At 33.8% G+C, this 20896-nt stretch overlaps 1 protein-coding gene across 1 annotated transcript; it reads right to left on the minus strand.

The window, feature by feature from the left end:
* Positions 1–492: 492 nt before the first annotated feature.
* Positions 493–13899, minus strand: LOC133184353 (mitogen-activated protein kinase kinase kinase 1-like). Its single transcript, XM_061319399.1, has 21 exons — positions 13506–13899; positions 13237–13345; positions 12618–12641; positions 12369–12482; positions 11872–12018; positions 11633–11749; positions 11393–11535; positions 10928–11049; positions 10402–10489; positions 9931–10099; positions 9582–9824; positions 9343–9464; positions 9168–9253; positions 7563–9020; positions 7228–7391; positions 6799–6954; positions 6249–6411; positions 5242–5373; positions 4994–5136; positions 4670–4801; positions 493–4341 (listed from the first exon to the last, which is right to left on the minus strand). Exons 1-21 carry the CDS (start codon positions 13694–13696, stop codon positions 4171–4173), a joined length of 4194 nt encoding a protein of 1397 aa, XP_061175383.1. The 5' UTR covers positions 13697–13899; the 3' UTR covers positions 493–4170.
* Positions 13900–20896: the final 6997 nt, after the last annotated feature.

Here is a 20896-nt window from a genome sequence, read left to right on the forward strand (position 1 = left end):
TGTGAACGCATTCAATCTTGGAAGAAAGAAAAAAGCGAAATCTTAAAGGCTTACTATATTTTCATAAGCTGTGTCAAAATTAATCTAGATTTGAATTTTGCAGGCTCAGTATTTTTTCTTCCCCTGGATAATTCATTTTAATATGGACCCATATTCAAGTTGTTACCTGATCTTGACAATGAAAAAAAAATGTTTCTAATCAATGAAAAACTAGCAGATGAATGAAAGGACATTTTAATGCGAACGAACTAAAGTGCGAAAATTATGTGCATCCTCCCAAACTCCTTGAATTAAAATATACAGTTCTTCATAAGCCAATTCATCTTGCTATGTATAGATATGAATTTTTGTATCCCTTATTATTTTATGTTATGTTACTATGTCATGTATTTGGGTATGTGAGTTTTTTTGTCTTTTTTTTTGGCACAACTCTGAAATGCTGTTGTATGTTGTAATACAAATGGGAAGTGAGTACGTGTAACAACAAAATAATGCATACTAAGAGAATTTTATTCAGAAATTAGCACTTAAAAATGAAAACAGAAAACTGTCCAAAGCATACTACAGTAAAACATAAAATATTGACATTATCACCATGACAACAACACCAAGACAAAAAAGTTGACCTCCTCCTTTATCATATGACCTTTAAACTATAGATTTATATAAAAAAAAATTGTACCTGTCAGGTTATCAAAATTTCTACTTTACTTTGGACATACAGCGTTGTCTATTCTATAAAAAGATGTAAAAAGATGAAAAAATAAGGATATCTAAATATTTTAATTCATGATAAGGTCTATTTCTTTGATATATTTGGATATGCATGTTTCTAAAAGAAATACTTGTATTTTAAAAGAATAGAATTCATTGATATGACATCAACGTCAGTTACCCCTAAAAACAGAAAAGCTGACTGCAATTTTAATACAATGTACTTAAAAAACAGCAAACAGACAAATGCTATAAATAAAGAACTACAAAATACCGTTACACAATAAAATGAAGAAAATTTTCTGGAATGTCACAGTTCTTCTTCCAAAAAAATACCTTAATTTAAACTATTGTTTTTAAAGAGAAGTTGTGATAATATGTCTCTGTAGTTTCAAGAAGTGTCTTACTTGACATAAACAGACACCCTGTCCCTTTTTTACAATTAATTCTTGATGTAATATTGTCTGAAATATGAGAGGCTTTGTAGTTTTTTCATTTCAAATTCATCACTTTTTTTTTTGGTCACATGACAACTTAAAAAATCCTATATCTTCATCTATAAATAGTTAACAAGTAACAAGATATTGAGTAACAAAACAAAAATTATATTAAAATGACTAGTATCCATATTGCTAAAATAATCCAAGATATCTCCTTTGTAACAAGGGCATAATATAAAATTCAGCCAAAATTATGACATAAATGAAAATGAATATACCTTTGGTAATTCCTTTGTTTATGTGTATTATTATTTTCTAGAAGAAAAAAATCGATTTATTTGTAGATACTACAAGAAGTACATTCATATAAATTCAACACACTGTATACAAAAACATACACTCTATGTACACATATATAAAATATATACATATCTAAACACAGACAAGTATTATTTTGGAAGGTATAGTGTATTTAAAACTAGTTTACTGTTAAATGAATAAAAATTGTTAATTTTTTCCCTTATATAAATACACAATTATAGTGTGTTCCAGGTAGAAATTTTTTTGTGTGAAATCAATATGCTGGTTTCAATAACTCAAAATCCAATATGTGTTTGGCTTGCTAAAGTACACAAATACACATTGTTTGAAATATGTAATGAAAATACATTTACATGTATCTCAAACATTTTAGTATGTCTAATAAAGTTTACACTATCAACTATAAACATATACATTTTTTTTTTCATTTTACTGTAATTCATAACTAAGTGATAAGAAAATTGGAAAGAAAAGATATAAATTAAGTACAAAATTTCCATTTAATTAAGTTTTAACCAAGAATGAAAAAAAAAACCCAAACAAATCCATAGCCATTTCAATATTTGAGCTAGATTTGTGAGCCAAACAAAGTTTAAGTCACTGATGACACAGGTGATATGTACACAAATCACAACCCTGTTATCACAATATTAAAATACTGTCTCCAAAAATATCAACAGAAGCCATTATTATAAAGGCACTTTGTAGCCATTGTTTTGAAATTTCGATTTAGGTATAAAAACAATACATTTTTTCATTTTATTTTTAAAAACAATACTGGCTTTCATTCATATGTGCATATTTCAAATGTTTTAACAGTGAGAGGTAGACAATTCATTTTTTTTTATTGGAATATGTTTTCTTTTCCTTTTCAACATTCTAAAGCATTAAGCACCGGCTATGGAAAGAGACAGAGAAAGCACAGAGTAAGAATCACTATATCAGCATGACACTATTACAAAATCACTATTGCTAAAAAAAAAAAGTTACATCTATTTACAGATAGAAGAAAATGTAACATTTTATCCTTTCCTGTTACACACTTAAAGCAAGCACAAAAAAATGTAACAAGGCAAAATACATTTTTAGCTACAAAAGGAGACCCCAATGAGCAATAACGTTTTAGTAGTATTTTATGTATGAGCAATATCATTATTATAACAGGAGATTCATTATGCATAAATATTACAAAATGTGCAGGGAGATAACCTCTTCCCCTTGCCTGGTGGTCCTACAGTGACAATATTTTGAGAATACATGTATTCTTAAGTCGCAGTGTAAAAAAAAAAAAGTGCCAATATTAGGTCCTTTATACAATACTGTAAAAAAAAGATTTGTAGTGATGTATTATGCTCTGATTTTATTGCAGATTTGTATGAATTTATATCATAATATGCAAACAAAATTAGCACCATTAAATTTAAATTGTTGCTCATGAATCTATTTCATGAGGCCAAATTTATTATGTGGAACCAGCTCTGGGTCCTCGCAATGGAGAGAGTCAACTTAAAGCATAAATTTTGTTACAGAAGCAACATGCAATGTCTTTTTTTTCATGCCAAAGTAAATAATAACAATGATACAAAGACAAAAAAAAAATGCAAATCTTTTGTAGCAACACATCTCTGCTTTGGAAGTACATAGGTACCGAGTGATATTTGGATAGATATAAAGCTAAACACAGATTCAACATTAAATGCAGGCTATTAAATGGGTAGAAAGCTAAAAGAAAACATGTAACTACTAAATAAATAATATCATATTGAGACTTTTGGCATCTACAGTAAATCAAGGTGACACCCCATCCATAGAGGGCTAACAGATGCGGACTAAAACAGACCAAGAAAAACATTCAAATGTTATATACATAAGTAAGAAAAAAAAGCACTTTGAATAACACACCAAAGATAAAACTTTAAAAACACCCCAAAGAACAAAAGGAAAATGCAGCATTCATTCTACATCTAACCTAATTGAAACACATGCAGACAAAGACAGAAATAAATGCAACATGTTTGAATTTGAAACAAGTTTTTTTGTGCAAATTTATGAAAAAGTTGGGTGTTGGCACTAAGTAATACTAGAGAGAATAATACTGCAAAGATCATCAGAGAATAATATATTTCTGAATGTACACATTATTAATGTTTGACGAAATCCATGTATTCATATTCCTGACTGACTAACTGTGCTGGTAGTATGACTTTAAAAGTCCTTTTTAGAGAATAAATAAAATGAAAAATAATGCTATGAATATTTAAAGTGCACTATATCATTATGGCAAGATTTAGCAAAAATCTACATTTAAATACACTCTGCATAAAAAATACACGAACATGGCCGAATCCAGTTATCATTTGACAAAGAATTGACAAATTCTCCCCAAAGATATCTGACACCAAAATGTTTCGTTGTTTTACAGTAGTTATGAAAACATGGGAATAAAACTCCCCTAATATGAAAAATTGATAAATGCAGAAAGACAGATACTTGAGCTAATGGTTGAGGTGAGAGGAATGTGAAGATATACATGTATCTACATGGCTATTATACCACGCACCAATAAATGCATGAAGAAATTTAAATACATGCTTCGAATTCCCTTATTTTTGCTGTTTGTATTCATAACTCTGTTATGTAGACATAATTCATGTTTAAAAAATCAAGGCTGCCTTGCTCAGACTATTTGAACATTTCAGCATTTACTGCTGGTGCTGGTCATGTACTGAGTGAAGAGGGGGTGGACCAAGAGTTCCTTTGCTGTAGGTCGCTCTGTCTTCTGCTGTTCCAGACATCGAAGAAGGATGTCCCTAATAGGGGGAGACAGGTTCTCAGGGATTGGAGGGGGCTGCATTGATGTGGCAATCTGTGATAGAAAATACAATAAGACAACACTTTTTCTTTACCGATTGGGGAAAAACATAACATTCATTGTGAATATTCAAACCTTGATATCCAGGAAAATAAGGAAATGTGAAAAACCTTCCAAATATCCAGGTGTTTAAGATATTCAAGTTGAAACTTGAATTAATTATATAGTCAGGACATTAACTTACAATGACACATCCCTGGTACTGAACATAAACCAGGCTTGACAAATGAATTGTACATACAAGTACCAGTATATAAAAGACTTTGAAGGGCTCCTTGCATACATTCAGCATGTCCTCTCGTTTTTATATAGTAGAATTTACCTTAAAAATGAGAGCCAGATGGTTAGAAATATCTTTGGCATTCCAGGGTGGTCTGGTAGTACACATCTCAATGATAACACAGCCAACACTCCAAACATCACAGGCTCTTCCATAATTCTCACCTCGCAGAACCTTAATTAAAATGTTCATATATCAACTTACTAGTCAGAGAAATAGTACTGATGATGATCAATACTTTTTACTAACAATTCTAAATCTCACTCTTTTAGCAGATGGCTCCAAGAAACCAGTAGTGTTGACGTACTGATGAAATTCTTTATGGATTTTGAGATGATTCTAAAGCTACAAAATTTATCTGAATACCTCTGGAGCCATGAAAGCTATGGTTCCCAGCAGCTGACCCTGGAATTCTCCTGCCCCTGTAGCCTGAGAGGCCAATCTAGCAGCTGCCCCAAAGTCGCCAATTCTTAATCTTTGACCAGTGCTGTCCACCAGTAAATTAGCACCTAAATATAAAACACAAAAGTGACCAAAAACTTCTTCAACTAATGCACAAAAATGAAATATCAGTTCAGTTTTGTCCACATTGTTCTAAGTGTTATAAACTGTACCTTTAAGATCCCTGTGGAGAACATGGTTTTCATGGAGATAGGCCAGGCCTCTAAGGATCTGGAGGGTGTAGCTGGTGATGACATTCTCAGAGAATGCACCATACATTCCCAGGAGATAAGAGATAGACCCACCTTTACAATATATACATATTCTGAATTATGATATTTAATTTAAATACTTTCTTCTTCTTAGCAAATAGAATTACATTCATTTATATTGAGAATCCATTTCAAACCCAGGCATCAAAATTTCAGTATAAACAAGTGGTTCGTACAAATAATTCACTGTAATCTATTACTCTGAAGAGCCTTTGATTTTGTAAGAAATCAGAGTAACAGAATGGTTTAAATGAAATAAGACTAGATGTGTCATAACACCACAAATGCCCCCGCAGGGAGCCAAAATTTCAAATTGCAAATTGTAAATTGCACATTTGTAGTCGAGATAATGATTAGAAATTGGGAATTTTTAAATCTTTTCCAAATCTTTTTTAAGCTCAACAGGGATAAAAATCATTGAACAAAGACCAATTCAAACATGACCTGTATATTCTGGTAAAATAAATGCATATGCAATTTCAACCTTATACGTACATCCCTACAAAAATTAGAGAGCAGAAACTGAAAATTTCTTATTTTTTTCTGAGTTCAAGAGGGATAACTCTATCAAAAATCATCGGACCACGACCAAATTCGAAATTGACCTGTATTTTCTGGTAAAATACCTGCATATGCAATTTCAACCATATACATATATCTCTACAAAAGTTAGAGAGCAGAAACAGACAATTTCTTTTTTTTCTAAGTTCAAGTGGGACAACTCTGACAAAAATCTTTGGACCATGACCAAATTGACCTGCATATTTCTATGACGTATCCATATGTCAAATTTGAGTTGAATGTGTGCAACTGTTGCCGAGAAAATGTATGGAAAGTCAATGATGAGGGAATGATGGAACAGGGTAACACTATATGCCCCCATCCTGCTGGGATATAAAAATTATTACCAGGCATCCATTCCACAAACATATTGAAGTGGCAGCCATGGCGGGTAGCTCCCATGATTCTGACAACATTAGGGTGGTTCAGTTTAGTCATCATTATAATTTCTTCTGTTATGGTTTCAACAACACTTTCCTGCTCAGATCGAGAATTGCGGCAAAAAGACACCTGTAATTATGAATTAAATTGAAAGAATACAATTTATTGTAGATAAATAGATGTTCATTATAGCATTGAAAGAAGTGAAACACTTGCTCTTATTCATGCATATGAAATTCAAATTATCTTGATTGTACATTTTAAATAAACCATTCATTTTACTGTTTTTTTAAGAAGTGATATTAGCACTTTTGTTTGAATTGAAAGTTGGTGAACATGTCTTCATTGGCTGGATTCTGGTTCAATTTTACTTCATGAGTAATAATGAAATAATCTTTTCTTCCAAAGGATGAACTGAAATGTTATGTCATGAATCTGTATTATATCTTGTGCTTCAGATTCAATGCAAAGATCCTCTTACTGGTCTGATACCGGTACAGGTATATTGTACATTACCTGTTTGACAGCCATTAGGACTCCTGTCTTGACATCCTTAGCTTGGTAACATGTGCTGTAGGCCCCAGTCCCCAAAAGAGGCCCCTTCATCCAGTGGACGCCCTCAAGGTAAAGTGAGGGACCATTTCCCTTTGAATCCGGGTGACGTTCACCATTCTATTAACACAAGATATTAGACAAGAAGGTAGCATTTACCTGTCACATTAAATCATAGGCCTTTTTTTAAAACTACATGTAATATCAAACTTGCAATGAAAATTATGAAGAAAACAGAGCACATTAAGGGCTTTGTTTACAGAAAGGTTTGTTAAAAATTTCAACAAAACCCTCCATTTTAGTCAAGTGCATTAAATGTTACAGTATACCAGGGTATATATTGAGGCAATAGAGTATTAACACAGTATCTTTTTTGCACTAAAATGTAAAAACCTCTGGTTGTATCCGGATAGTGATAACTTCCTCCCTATCTGTTGGGGTGAGGCCAGGAACAAAAGGTTTGGGAGGATCAAGTGCCGACACCTCCATAGCCTTTGCCAGGGCCAGAGCCTCTTCCCTCTCTACCTCCTCTTTACATGGACATTCATCCTCCTCTTCTATAAAACACATATAGACAAACTTTCTCATACATGGGCATTTATTCCATCATTTGACAATGGCTAAGGTAATTCAATGTCCTGGTATTTCATTAGAATTTTTTTGTTCTATACTTTAAAACAAGACGAACAGTAACTATCAGTATATCTTAAATTACACACTTCACTTACTTTGTTTAAGAAAATTCATCACTGGCTCCTTTGGAGATGCCACTTCTGATTTGAATGAAACTGAATGTTCAAGACGAGTTCGACCTCTGGGTCTAACATCCAGAATTTCATCACTTGATGTTGCTCCTTGTTCTGCTGTGGGGAAATGTCCAAGATGTCGCACTTTACGTCTGCAAACTCTGTCCAGCGAGTCATCTGATGACAGGGTCCGCTCATCTGAAGAGAAGCTGGCACTGCCATGAGCCTCTAAATCATGAGATTCCAGTGGTGGTGGGGAGGGTTCTTTCTTTGGTAGATCGAGTGATAAAGGGGATTTCTTTGGTAGATCAATGGAATGAGAAGAAGGCAGAGGCCTGTGTTTACAGCCCTCTTTGTTCTCACAATCACACAACACGAAGGGCTTATCATCTGTTGTGCACGGCAGAGGCAGGGATAGTTTATTTCTCTCTGCAGACTCGCTGGCACATTTCACCACATCAGGGGGAGGTGGCAGAGCAGCCACATGTGGTGGAAGGGTGGGTGGAGACAAGATTGGCCCAACCTGTAAAATCTCGTAACTGCCTTTCCTTGAGAGAGGTCGAGGTGGAATAGGGGGAGGTGTTTTAGGTGGGGGAGTTGGATCTTTTGGAGAAGGACTTTTCCTCACACCTTCTTGTGATTCTCTGGGTGTTAAGACTAGTTTTGCAGGCTCAATACATTCCAGAAACTTTTCTGTTACAGTCAGAGTTCCTTCCTCTGTTATCTCACCATTAATGCTCTCATCATTTTTAGAATCGTACTTGCACTCCCTGCGAGCCCTAATGGGTGTATTAGGAGGGACAAGAGGAACAGATTTTCCTTTGCTGGTGCTACTTGCTTCACTCAGATGATCTGGAGATGCTGATACTGGGGAGTTACATCTGGGTGTAGACTCAGGTGAAGAGTGAGGGGAATTCTCAGGAGTCTCATCTTGAGGAATTTTTTTGTTTGTTATACCATGATGCAATTCATGAACCAGTTTCTCAGACAGATTAAAATCATCAGCAATTCGTGACATTCTTTTCTTCAGTGATTTAACTGATGTTGCATCCAGAACAGATAGCATTTCCTGCAAATCCTCCATCATAGACTCTAAGTGAATGGAAAATTTAACCACCAGCAAGAAAACCCTCCTTGCCATGCGACTAACTTTGAGATGGGAATTTTTGACTAGTTTTACAGCAAAACGTGCGATAGTAAGCAACCTCTCTGGTGAGGTCATAGCACCCCCATCAGAAGGCTTGGCTCCGAGCAAAGATTCCTCATCACCTGATTTTCCCTCTGGGGGATTCCTTGGAGATAATTCATTTTGAAACTCCTCAAAAAATCTCTCCAATAAATACAGTCTTCCGAGAAGCCATTGCCATGAAACTGTCTCAGGGTCAAAATCTTCTGTAGCACATCTTATCACATAATCCAGGCTGTTGAAACTTTGAGCCCCTATAAAACAGGACTGAAGCTGATAGATAATGCAATAAAGCATGGATGAATTTATATACACATGAAAATAAACAACATATGCTTTCAGAATTATTTTTTTGAAACATTACTGCTATTTAAGACATTTCACAGGAGAGTCATGATTACCTGAAACCTGACTGCCAACACAAAGCTCTCCCTCACTTCCTTTGGCAAGTTCCACGAGTGTAGACAAAGACAATTGACTAGTTCTTCTGCAAATATCAAAAAAAAAAAGTAATATCCATGAAATAATAATATGAACCTGTTCAAAATCTTTTTAAAAAACATCAGTTTGCATTACCTATTGCCATCAGTACATTTGATTATTATGGCATCCACAATAGGTTTTAGGATTCCCTCCAAGCGAGACTTCTGTTTCTCCTCTCGGCATGGAATATAGGACAAAACTGTCCGTAGAGTTTTCTGGAATTTAAAAGTAGAATTTAATTACTACCACAACTGCCTATAATTGTGTTGCAACATATAAGGGTATCAGATTACGTAAATAAAGCACATTCAAGAAGAGTATTTCATACTTACTAAACATGCAACATAGACTCTGTAGACGGGATCCCCACACATAAAGGCGAGGATCTGGCAGCAAATTTCTACAGATTTATGGATGTGACTAGCCTTTTCTGGGGATAACATCACCCCACTTTTCCCCTCACCCATGCCTTTCATCAGCACACCTACTGCCTCCCTACTCAGATGTCGAATCCCTGACTCACGTATTGACCAGTTACGAGAGAAAAAACAGGACATCAAGTCTTCTCCATACATCTGCAATAAAAATACACATATTGAAAAATAGCATGTAATAATCTTATCACAAACAATATCATGTTTATACGGTTATAGAGCAAAATTTCAATATGAGTATACTTACCTGTATCCATGGTTCTGCTAGAGCTGTGTGTTCTGGGGGAATAGGTTCAGCAAATGGCAGTCTGTCTCTCTCAGGAGGGACACCTTCAGTATATGGCAGTGCTCTGTCTGGGGAGGGGGCTCTTGTGTTTGGGGGAACAATTGGCAACTGGTTATCACCTCCAACATTCCTAAAGACATTTTGTTTTTTTTTTTTTATATGTGACATTTAGGATTACTTGTATATATAGAATTTTTTTTCCTTGGTGATTGATTTTCCAATCAAAGCTGCAGCCTTGCAAAACTTCAAAAAACTAAAACTACATGTATTATAACTGCTATTTTAGTTTAACAAGAGATCAAAAGGCATGAAACCCCAAGTCTGTTTTCAGTATTTTCCTTGTATTTACTTAGCATTCTACATTTTAAATTGCTATGTGTTAATGAGTATCAGTAAGTTTAAGTAACTTGGAAGACAAGTTGAGTAACTAACCCTTTAATTTCAATATCACTACTTTTCCAATCAGCCCTACACAGGGGACAGATAAGGGGATCATTCTGTCTTCTGCAAAGTTCAAACCCTGAAAGCAGACATATAGACCAATTCTTATAAGAAAAAATATTATACTTTATCAAAGTCCTGTATAATACATGTACAAATAATGCCATCTATATGTACCAAACTTTTATCGATTGTGGAGCATAGATTAAATATCTTTACAAACTGTAGCTGTCCAGAGATAAAGAGATTAACAATACTTATTAATCAGTGTTCAAGAAACACACATGGCTTGTCATATTTTTTATCTTGGATGTGAAATTGATTATCATCCTAAAAACAAGTTCAGGCCCTGTACCTCACTGTGATTATTCACACAAGGTTTCAAGAAGCTAAGAATTATGATCACATACACCTATTTTTGGAAACATTTATTCCATCCTGATATACTGACACACATACAAAAAGACCCCTTTTTATTTCCTATTTAAGTGACACAAGAATGCAAGTGTTGACATACAAACTGAAATGCAGTGATGATGCAGACGATTGTGGCAGCCATTTTCACATTTCAGGAGGCTCTCTCCCTCTAACATCTCCAGGAGACAGATAGGGCAGGTGTCATCTTCCTCCTTAACACTTCTGTAAGGAATATAATTTGTAACAGAAGTTTAATATCACACTATGCAAACTTGTTTTACATGTCCAGTGAATATCATTTGCTACATTTAAATCAAAAATTGACATTCTGCAATCTTTGGTAAAAATAAATTTTTTATGAGCTGTTGGCATCATTTGAAAAAAAAAATCAAGATACGCTTACACCACCTTGAGCATTATCGGAACCACAGATTTTCTCTTTGTTACACTAAATTCAACTTGTGTGCTGAATTTAGTGTATGGGAGAGAAACCTGTGGGTCCAATACACATTGAGACACATTTGACTCCAAGACTCCGAGAAAACCAAGTTAACCCCTCACTTACTCTCCATCTACTTCTGACTGTCCTGGTGTCATGTCGGGAGACAGCAAGTCAGAACTGCTCTGTGTCTTGGTTACTTTTACTTCTTTTTTCATTGAGATTCTGGATGACATTTTGTCATGGTATTCTTTAAACAAAGCTTCCACCTACAGTGCAGATCAAAAGTTATGTCAGTCTTGGAATCCAGTTGTACCTATGATTATAGCTGTATAAATCTATACTAAATTTTGGTTCTAGATTTACCTCATAGTTTTTAAGCACTTTGCTCAGCAATCGAGGATCACTTTCTCTAATCTGAAAAACTCTCAGCATAACAAACAAAACATGGACACAGTGAGGCCCCTTGCCACAGGTACAGTTCTGGAAAATACCAAACAGTACACAAAAAATTAGAAAGCATTAATATACATGTACATGTATATCCTACAGAATATGCAATTCCTTAAAATTGTTGCCTGTTTGTTTTGAAAGTCTATACTGACCTGTGGTCCTATGATGACCCTGAATTTATGGTCAGGTGAATCTCCACCAATCAGAAATGAGTTTGGACCGGACTGCTGTAGCAGATACAGACGAGCTCTCAGGACTTTAGCGATTCTGTTTCTGGTCAGGGCTTGTGACTGTTTAAACTGATGAACAATAAAAAGAAATTCAAAGCAAAGCATTCATATCATATCGAATTTGTTATAATTGTAGCTTAAAATGGTTTAACGGGAAACAGAATATTTTTTACTTCTTCTTATGAGCTTTTAGACATGGAAAGATAAACACATAGTAAATTATTTATCAATCATTTATCTTAAATTAAAAGTAAAAGAAAAATAATTCCTGCCAGTAACTGCATATGGGATAATTTTTCGAAGTCTTATTCCCTTTACATTGGATGGAAGTGCATTTCCCAGCAATGTGAATATAATAGCTAAAACAATTGCTTTCAAGACAGACAACAAAAAGATGAGATTTTTTTTTAAATACTCACAGAGTTTGAGGGAGATACTTTCTTTTTGGCTTGAGCAGAATTAACAACTTGTTGTTGGAATGCTGACTCCAAATTCTTATTGAAAGATTTCTTCCTATAAATGTTGGTGCCACTCTAACAAAAAAGAAGAAAAGTAATTTTGATTTTTTAAAAATGAAAACATGTCAGCATTTAAAGAATGAAAAGGTGAGGATGTCACACAATCACAAAAACTGAATGAATATTAATTCAATGAAAATTAAGAGTTACCTGCCCTGCTCCACTTCCATGTCTCTGAAACAGGTAAAAAATAAATTAAAAATCTGCTTTTATGTCATAAAATTTAATAAAAATTTGATATTCATTCAGACATATGTACAGACAGAGAAAGCGATATGACCCCAAAATGTATAGGTGTCTTCTCTTCATAGTAAAGTGCTTCTGTACAAATTTTGATGATGTTATGTTAAAAACAAAAGTGTTCATGAATAGATTGAGGGACAGACAAACAAGGTGATTTGTATACTAACAGAGCTCCCATATTTCATACATGGCCCTAAAAATAATTCTAATGCACAAAGTAGTGTTTGATCATCAAACAACTTAGAGTCCTAATACAAGATATCATATGAACACAGTGAATGTTGACTTTCCAACTTTCCAACTTTGAATGTAAGAGTCTTGACAACTTGAAGTACTCTACTTGAGTACCGAGTTTTATTGAAATCAAAGCAAAATTGCAGGAGTATTGTTTTAAGAGACTTTTACATACAACAAATGGACAGAGCTATACAGTCAAAAGATGGATACAGTACTAAATGCACTTTTAGCTCTTTAGGTCTTCATACAGAAAGCTAATATTGGGAAAAAAATAGAATCTACAGACTACCTTAACTGTAATCTTTTTCTTTTCAATCAAATGTCTTTTCCAGGAGGGGATTCTCCTTGGTTTGTCCGATTCCCGAAGTTCTTCCAATGTCCGTCTTGTGCTACCACTCCTTAAAATCAGATACATGTATTTTAATATTAGTTAAAAATCAACTTTGATTGATACATGTAGGCCTAGTTGTACTAATGAGTGCAGCAAGTTACTGCATAATACTAATAACAGAACACAGCCTCATTAATTTTTAAAACAATCAAATGACAGTTAGGAACCTATTAACAGTTGTTGCTGATGGAGGTTTGGATTTGTCAGCTGTGAATTTGAATTGGACGGGCTTCAACCTTCTCCTCCAGTCATGGGGTCCTTGAAATTCTTCATCACTGCCCTTGTCTTCTTCCTCATTTTCAGACAGAAACCCCCTCTCTTCTTCACTTGTCATAGTGAAAGGCAACAAGTTGTGCATAAAACAAAGAAATCATCTCATAACCAATCATGCACTAAACGACAGAAAGGTCATAAGAAATCGATATCTTCCAGACCCTCTTGCATTTTCATTCACGGGATCAATGTCAGGATTTATCTGTAAATAGAGACTGAGATTGTAAGGGAACAAACACAAATTATTAGCTGTCAATTTCGTCCAGAACTATTTACAAACATCTGTTTGACTTAGATCTGTTTATATTTCAGAAAGATGCGTCATACATGAAATCGTTGCTTTAAAGCGTTCTTTAAGATTGTTATAAAGAAATATACGCTATGCAAGATCTCCTTTGAATGATTAAGTTTGTTCACAACTTCATTTGTTGACAGACATGCTGAATTATAGTTTTAAGAATATCCGAAAGACATTTGTACAAGTTAATTAAAGCAGGTGCTTGGATTAAAAAATATGAATAAATACTTACAAACCGAAAAAATATTCTTAACGTCTTTTAAACTAAATCTTTAAAACTGTTTATTTTTTAATATCTATAAACCAAATCACATACTTTATTGGTGTAATTCAGTTTTTATTCCCAATTTTTAGCATAAAAGGCTGTATTGGCTATATTCGTTTTAACTCAATAATCTTACTTTTGAATTGTTGTTGACAACGCGTGCCCCCGAGTGGGATCAGTGGATGATGATTGATGTGGTGCTGTTTAAATCAGTAAGTGACATCTATTTGAGTAACGTCGTAATTAATTATTCTCTAAATTGACTTGATTAGAATAATCTAACTGTGTCTCGGGACAGGCCCTCACCACACGGTCCGTAGGAGATTATCATTTTGATTTTAACGATAGAACATTCTATCCATAAATTGTAGAGTGGCCTTTTATAAAAGAAAAGAAAACTTGAATGAGTGACATTGCATTCACTATATCCCCTATTTTTGAGAATTGTGATTTCCGGTATTTTCGAGAATATATTGTCATAAACTCATGAATTTAGGTTTTACTGACTTTAAAATGTTTACAGTTGTTTACATGTATGGTTTTCGCCTCACCATGAACCGACTTATTTGACCGAAAGGTAATACGAGATTCCTCTGAATCCGTAACACTTTCATATTTTGTGGAACTCTAGGATTAACCAAAAGTAGCATAACTTTTTTTGTGATCATACATTGAATTGCAAATAAAATTTAATATGTTGACGGTGCGACCGTTAGGGCGAGCGCAGATATTTATTCAGGTTTAATTTAGATTGGGCTTGATTGTCAAACTGCACGTGACATTTCAAGTCTAGACTCTGATGTCACATGACGTCGTATTTAAGTTGCATTACCAAACGGAAGCCGGAACATTGTTGACTTTAATGAAGAATGTATTATTTACTATTTATCTGCAATATATCCATTAAATCAAGGCGAGTTTATTTTTTGTTAAACTGTTGTTGTTATTCTCGCGAGAACATAGCTTAAACAAGCGATGCATTGTGGGTCCAAAAGTTACTGTGGAAAAAAATTCATTTGGATCAATGTGTAAGTCCGAATTTTCTCTTCGCCCAGGCGTTGTTGTTAGAGCTCGCATTGCGCTCGCTATTACATCAGAAGGTGAAATTGCTAGGGCAAGCATACTTTTCTTTGATTATGTTAATAAATAATTCTACAGCTCTCAAATGAGGGTCTGCAATTTTATTTTGCATACTGCTGATACTGAACTCAGTGAGTGGCGCAAAGCGCTGCTCGTCACTGCGAGCTTTAATGACAATGCCTGTGCGAAGAGGAAATTTGGACTAATGCACATTCATTCAATAGAATTTTTTGATGCAGTAACTCTGGACCCACAATGCAATGCTTGTTGTTCTCGCTGCTAACTTCGTTCTCGCAGTAACGATAACTAAACATTCACAAAAAATAAACTCACCTTAATTTAATAGGTATTGCATATATATTACAGATGGTAGATTAAAAGTTCTTTGTTAAAATTTTGTCAAACTTCGTTTATGGAAATGCAGCTAACATACGTCATGGGACGTCAGAGTCTAGACGTTCCAAATGTCTCGTGCAGATTGAAGAGGTGTATCTTAAAATTAAGTGAACAATGCGCTCGTCCCAATGGTCGCACCTCAACATATTACAATGATGACACATTATATTTTGAGTAAGGGCTATATTTTGAGTAACAATTTGAAGCATGTGTTTATTGCATTTCATAATGTCATGCATTTATCTCACATATGATTTTTTTGACTTCAGAGAATTTTATAGTAATTATAAAAGCTATCTTAAATCCCCCACAACTCAGGAGATTCCATAATTCTTGAAAAGTTGTCAGACAATACCAACAAGATCTGAAAAACTTGAGATTTTTTATTTATGTAAAGACAAAGGAATGATGTCATATAGAAAGATGTATTAAATGAGGATTAGATACTTGAGTTTTGTGGCAGAAAGATTCATAAATTTTGCAGGTTCCAGAGCTCCCACTGTTTTCTTGAAGCACCCCATATAGAATTTTATGAAGACAGTGATCTATCCAGGGTGCACCCATGCATTGGCCAAAAGCCCCTTAAGTTTGCTTAACCCTCCCCCCCCCCCCCAAATTGAAGAAAAAATCCATAATTTAAAGACAACATCCTCAACTTTAGTCAAATTGAATACCCCTGCATGTAATTTATGGGAAAATAACCTTACATTTTAATCAAAGCATCCCCTAATTTTAGTGAAAGTGATACATACAGAATGTACAGCTATATAGATACGTGTATATTATATTCAACTCTTTACAAACCCTCAGTTTTGTTCAAAGCTTTGTCTGTTTGGTCAAAGCAACCCAAATATAGAGAAAAAAAATGATAAAACCCATTCCATTCAATTAGTTATTTTCTCCTCATTACAAAATGAATTGTAACAGTTACTGGGTTTGGAGGAGGGGGGAGGGTGGCAAACATACCTATAGTGTATATAGATATATTCACCACATTATGAAACAAGTTGTGTTTGGGGGCATTTTATCAAATCTATGGGACACTTTGACCAGTGTTTTGGGATGGTTTTATAACAACTATAGCTATAAAATTCTGTAGGAAACCCTTTCATCAAATCTTGGAGATGCTTTGACCAGTATTTGGAGATGATTATTGCAACTCTGTTTAACTAAAAAATTCAGTTAAGGACTATCTGACAAAACTAGGGGATGTTTGATGTTTGACCAATATATAACTATAAGGACAGATTCATGATGGCTATGGTAATTAAAAAAAAATCTGTTAGAAGGCTTTTTCACCAATCTAGGAGATATTTTGACCAATATTTGGTGATGATGGTTTTGTAACTATAAAACCAAATGTAGGGGATGCTTTGACCAGTATTATGGGACAGTTTTTTGACATTTCATTTCTACAAAATTCTTTTTAGAGGCTGTTTGGTGAAATCTAGCAGACACTTTGAGACATATTTTGGGCCTTTTTGGGGGGATACACACTAAATATCTTCTCCCATAATTATATGTTGTGACAAAATTTAAGAACTTGCATTTTAACTTTTCTTGTTCTAACCTATTATCACCCTTCATATAAAATTGAGTGATGGTTTGGCCTTTACATGTATTTTTTTTTATTCACTTGGAGACTTTCTGGAATCCACTCATTTTATTTAAATACCACAGTTGTAAATAAACTATAGCTGCTAATTACACATTTATCATTTTCCCTTATCACCTGCATACGGGGTTTATATCTCTCAGTTGATTTGATACTCAAGAGCATGCTCTATGTATTAACAATTTCTAATACGAGGTAAGTTATTGACAGACAAGTTGATGAAACAAGAATATTTACATTTGCAAATGTTTTCTTTTATATAACACTATTGAAAGCAATGCGTATCTATATCCGTATAAACACAGGTTCCTCGCGTCATAAACGTTCGACGTAATTTCTCAGTGACGTCATAAAGGGTCGAAGCGCAATCAATAGATCAAGCTCGTGCCGTTGAGTTTGAAAAAATAAAACATTTCACGCGTTAAAGGTTATAATCAGGCTGATATATAATATGAATAAGTCACAAATGTAAATATAAGTAATAAAGTATCATTTTAAAACATCTATCGGGATATAAATACGGGTTGGTACGAGATCAAATTTACCATAAAGCCCTTCGGGCTTTATGGAATTTGATCTCGTGACCAACCCGTATTTATATCCCGATAGATGTTTAAAAATGATACCTTATTTCTTAAATATCAGCAGACTCATTTAAAGTTATCATTTCGTAAGTTCTATGGTCGATACAATGACCTTGTCAGCAAATACATTCTATCATTAAGTCAAATGCTGACTGATGTTTTTCATACTATTGTTAGACCATTTACACACTGAATTGTCAACAAATTTTTCCGTTATTTCTGATCATGACAAGGAGCACACAGCAGGTGTGACCGGTCTGCAGGGGATGCTCACTCCTCCATGGCACCTGATCCCACCTCTGACATTTTAGAGGTCTGTGTTTGCTCTGCTCCTGCTTTGTATTGTTTAATGGACATTTGAGCTTGAATACTGTTCGTTATCTCCATGTATTTCATTGGCAGTTATTAAATGTATAGAATTCTTTTTGTTTGTCCTTCTTGTGACCTATATAGTTTCATGTACTTTGCAATTACTTTTCTTTAATAGTAATAGTCAACATTGTATATATAATAATTAAGTGGTAATATTACAAGAATGTCAGTGCCAGTTGAAATGGAACACTTTAAAAATTCAAATAGACACTAATCTTCAATCAAGCTAATAACTTAAAGAGAGCATTAAGGCAGAATGAAAAGAGGCTAATTGTGAGAAATAAAAAATTAATAATCAATTCAGTTGACAAAAATTGCAGATTTCATACACATTGATGGAATTTCATGAGTATTAATGGTTTTATTGTTTAAACTGTGGTTGATAAGGCTATTACTTTATTCATACAGTAAGAATAAGGCAGAATTGAGTTCTTGGCAATCTGACAGACCAAACATATCTTTTAGAATCGATTAATTGTAGCATGATATACAACCTGTAGCTGATACAGTATTCCTTTTGATCACATTTATTTCATATTTAATTTCCTTCAAGATTTTGAAAAAAAAAGAAACAGTTTCAATAGGACTTAAACTGGTAGATATGTATTCATCATTTCTTTATGCCATTGGTGAGAAAAAACTTGTAAGTATTTCAATGTAGAAGTTTATGTTTTCCTTAATTTCTATAGTTGTCCAAGTTTTTCAGAAATTTCAGATTTAAAAAAAAGAATGTTAAAAATTCTAATTTTCTCTTTTTAGTCATTGCTGGTTGGCTGTTATTTCAAATTAACTTGCACATTTGACTGCTTAACCAACAAATGATTAAATTTTTCAAAAATTTTAGTCACTTGAGTAATTACATTGTAATTCATGTGTGAGGAACATGCATTTTTTTTAACTAATGAAAGAAAGTTTTTTAACTTTCCCTTACTTAGAAATGATCATAAACAAAAAAATCAAAACAAAATGTTTGGATAAACAATGAGCAGGATAACTTATCTATCTAAGATCTCTACTGAAAGAATATTTAAGTGTGTAACCAAATGCAATCTAATTTTAGAATAGAAAAGAAAATATTCAAAGAATTATTCTTGTATCAATAGTGGTAGATCAAAAAAATCTGATCTCAAGGATAGATCTACGTTCTGGCCTTAAATGGAAGATTCCTTTGGTCAATCCTTGGTAAAGACCTTACGTACTGTATGAATAGTCCCCGCTAGACCTTTATATCACTATATCTAAGTAATATTAAACTTTTTTATCTTTAAAGTTCCAAGGAATCAATTGGAGTTTTATAGAACCTTTTGATATCAGGTGCTCTGGAAATGGGTGACCTAAGTTGAAGGGGGAGATTAAATCTATCAAGATTGCACTAGAAGTGAGTGCACATTAGTGACAACAAGTGGCCATTAAATTTTTTTCTAATGTATTTAAGTCTGCAAAGTAAATTTCTCATTGTGCTTTTGGATTTAATCTCATTACTTTGTTCTGTTCTAAAAGATTTGAGCAAATTAAACAAACATCCAGTGGGAACATTTTAATCGGTCTGCTCGTCACTTAGTGCTGGCAAAAGTATATAACAAAATAATTTGGTGAGTACAGAGCCTTGCTTTTATTCAACCATTTTATTTAGAAACATTTCATGGAGTGAAACACTCAATAAATGAGCATTTCAGCATTTCAATTGAGTAAATGAGAAATTATTGTGTATGTATATACAAAAATAATTGGGACTTATATAAAAAGAAACTTGGGAAAAAAAGTTGAATGACTCAGGGGGAATTTTATTTTTGAAAGATAAGATGACATTATTGTCAACATTTTCATTTAGAAATTTGTGAAAGCAGGGATAAATGTAGACATGTTTTCTGTAGAAGAACATGACAATTTGACAAGGAGGTACACATCGTGACAGGATCGAAGTGTTTGATCACCCCGAAAAATAAATACTGGAGATCTCTCTAGTGGCAGGGCTAAGATTACAAGTCTGTAGAATTAACAAATCATAGAAAATTTACCTTCTTTTCTTATAAGCATTCCTGTGATATCGGTCTTTGTGATAGACACATTTCTCTTCTGTGCATATGTAAAGAAAACTTAGGTTGTTGGCTTAGGTCATAGCTAACTTGAAACATTGTGAGGTGATAAGGAACATCGCTAAACATACTTCTCGGAATTAGACTAATCAAGCTGTTAATGCTCTTTGAATTCTGTCATTTTCCTTGTTTTGTGGAGACTCACTGTTAGATTTGTTGCCATGTACTTTATAGAATGCTGATTACGTGTGGTGAAATGTTTGGTTCTCTGAATGTGCTAATAGTGATCAAGATCGCAGTGTTTATGGTATATTTTAAGTGTAAATGAACATTATTTTCTAAAGATGTTATTAGATCAGGCACACATTGTCAGCAAATGTTTGATGAAATAATTGTTTTGTGATGTATTTTAATGAAAATAAGTATAAAGGCCACCCTGCCAGAAATAATAAATATTTATAAATATTTAAACACTGCTTAGAGCAACCAAATTCTGTAAATTTATGTTTTGTATATCATGATACTGGTCATGTAAATGTATTTCCATTTAGTGAAAATATTTTCATAAAAGACCTTTTTCTATACTTCTCATTTCACATACAGATAATTATATATTATGTTTAAAATTGTTTGCAATAC

The sequence above is a fragment of the Saccostrea echinata genome, unplaced genomic scaffold, assembly GCF_033153115.1.
Source record: "Saccostrea echinata isolate AGI-Se365-2 ecotype Australia unplaced genomic scaffold, CSIRO_AGI_Sech_v1 ptg000010l, whole genome shotgun sequence".
In the NCBI taxonomy this organism is placed as follows: Eukaryota; Metazoa; Mollusca; class Bivalvia; order Ostreida; family Ostreidae; genus Saccostrea; species Saccostrea echinata.

Bases quoted from the DNA above. Each gene is read 5' to 3' on its own strand.
- LOC133184353 (XM_061319399.1), bottom strand. From the start codon at position 13,696: ATGCACAACTTGTTGCCTTTCACTATGACAAGTGAAGAAGAGAGGGGG. The intron at 10,490-10,927 runs GTATGTCAACAC...GTCTGCTTTCAG, and splicing joins TCATCACTGCATTTCAGTTT to GGTTTGAACTTTGCAGAAGA. The intron at 6,955-7,227 runs GTTTTTACATTT...TTGTGTTAATAG, and splicing joins CTATCCGGATACAACCAGAG to AATGGTGAACGTCACCCGGA.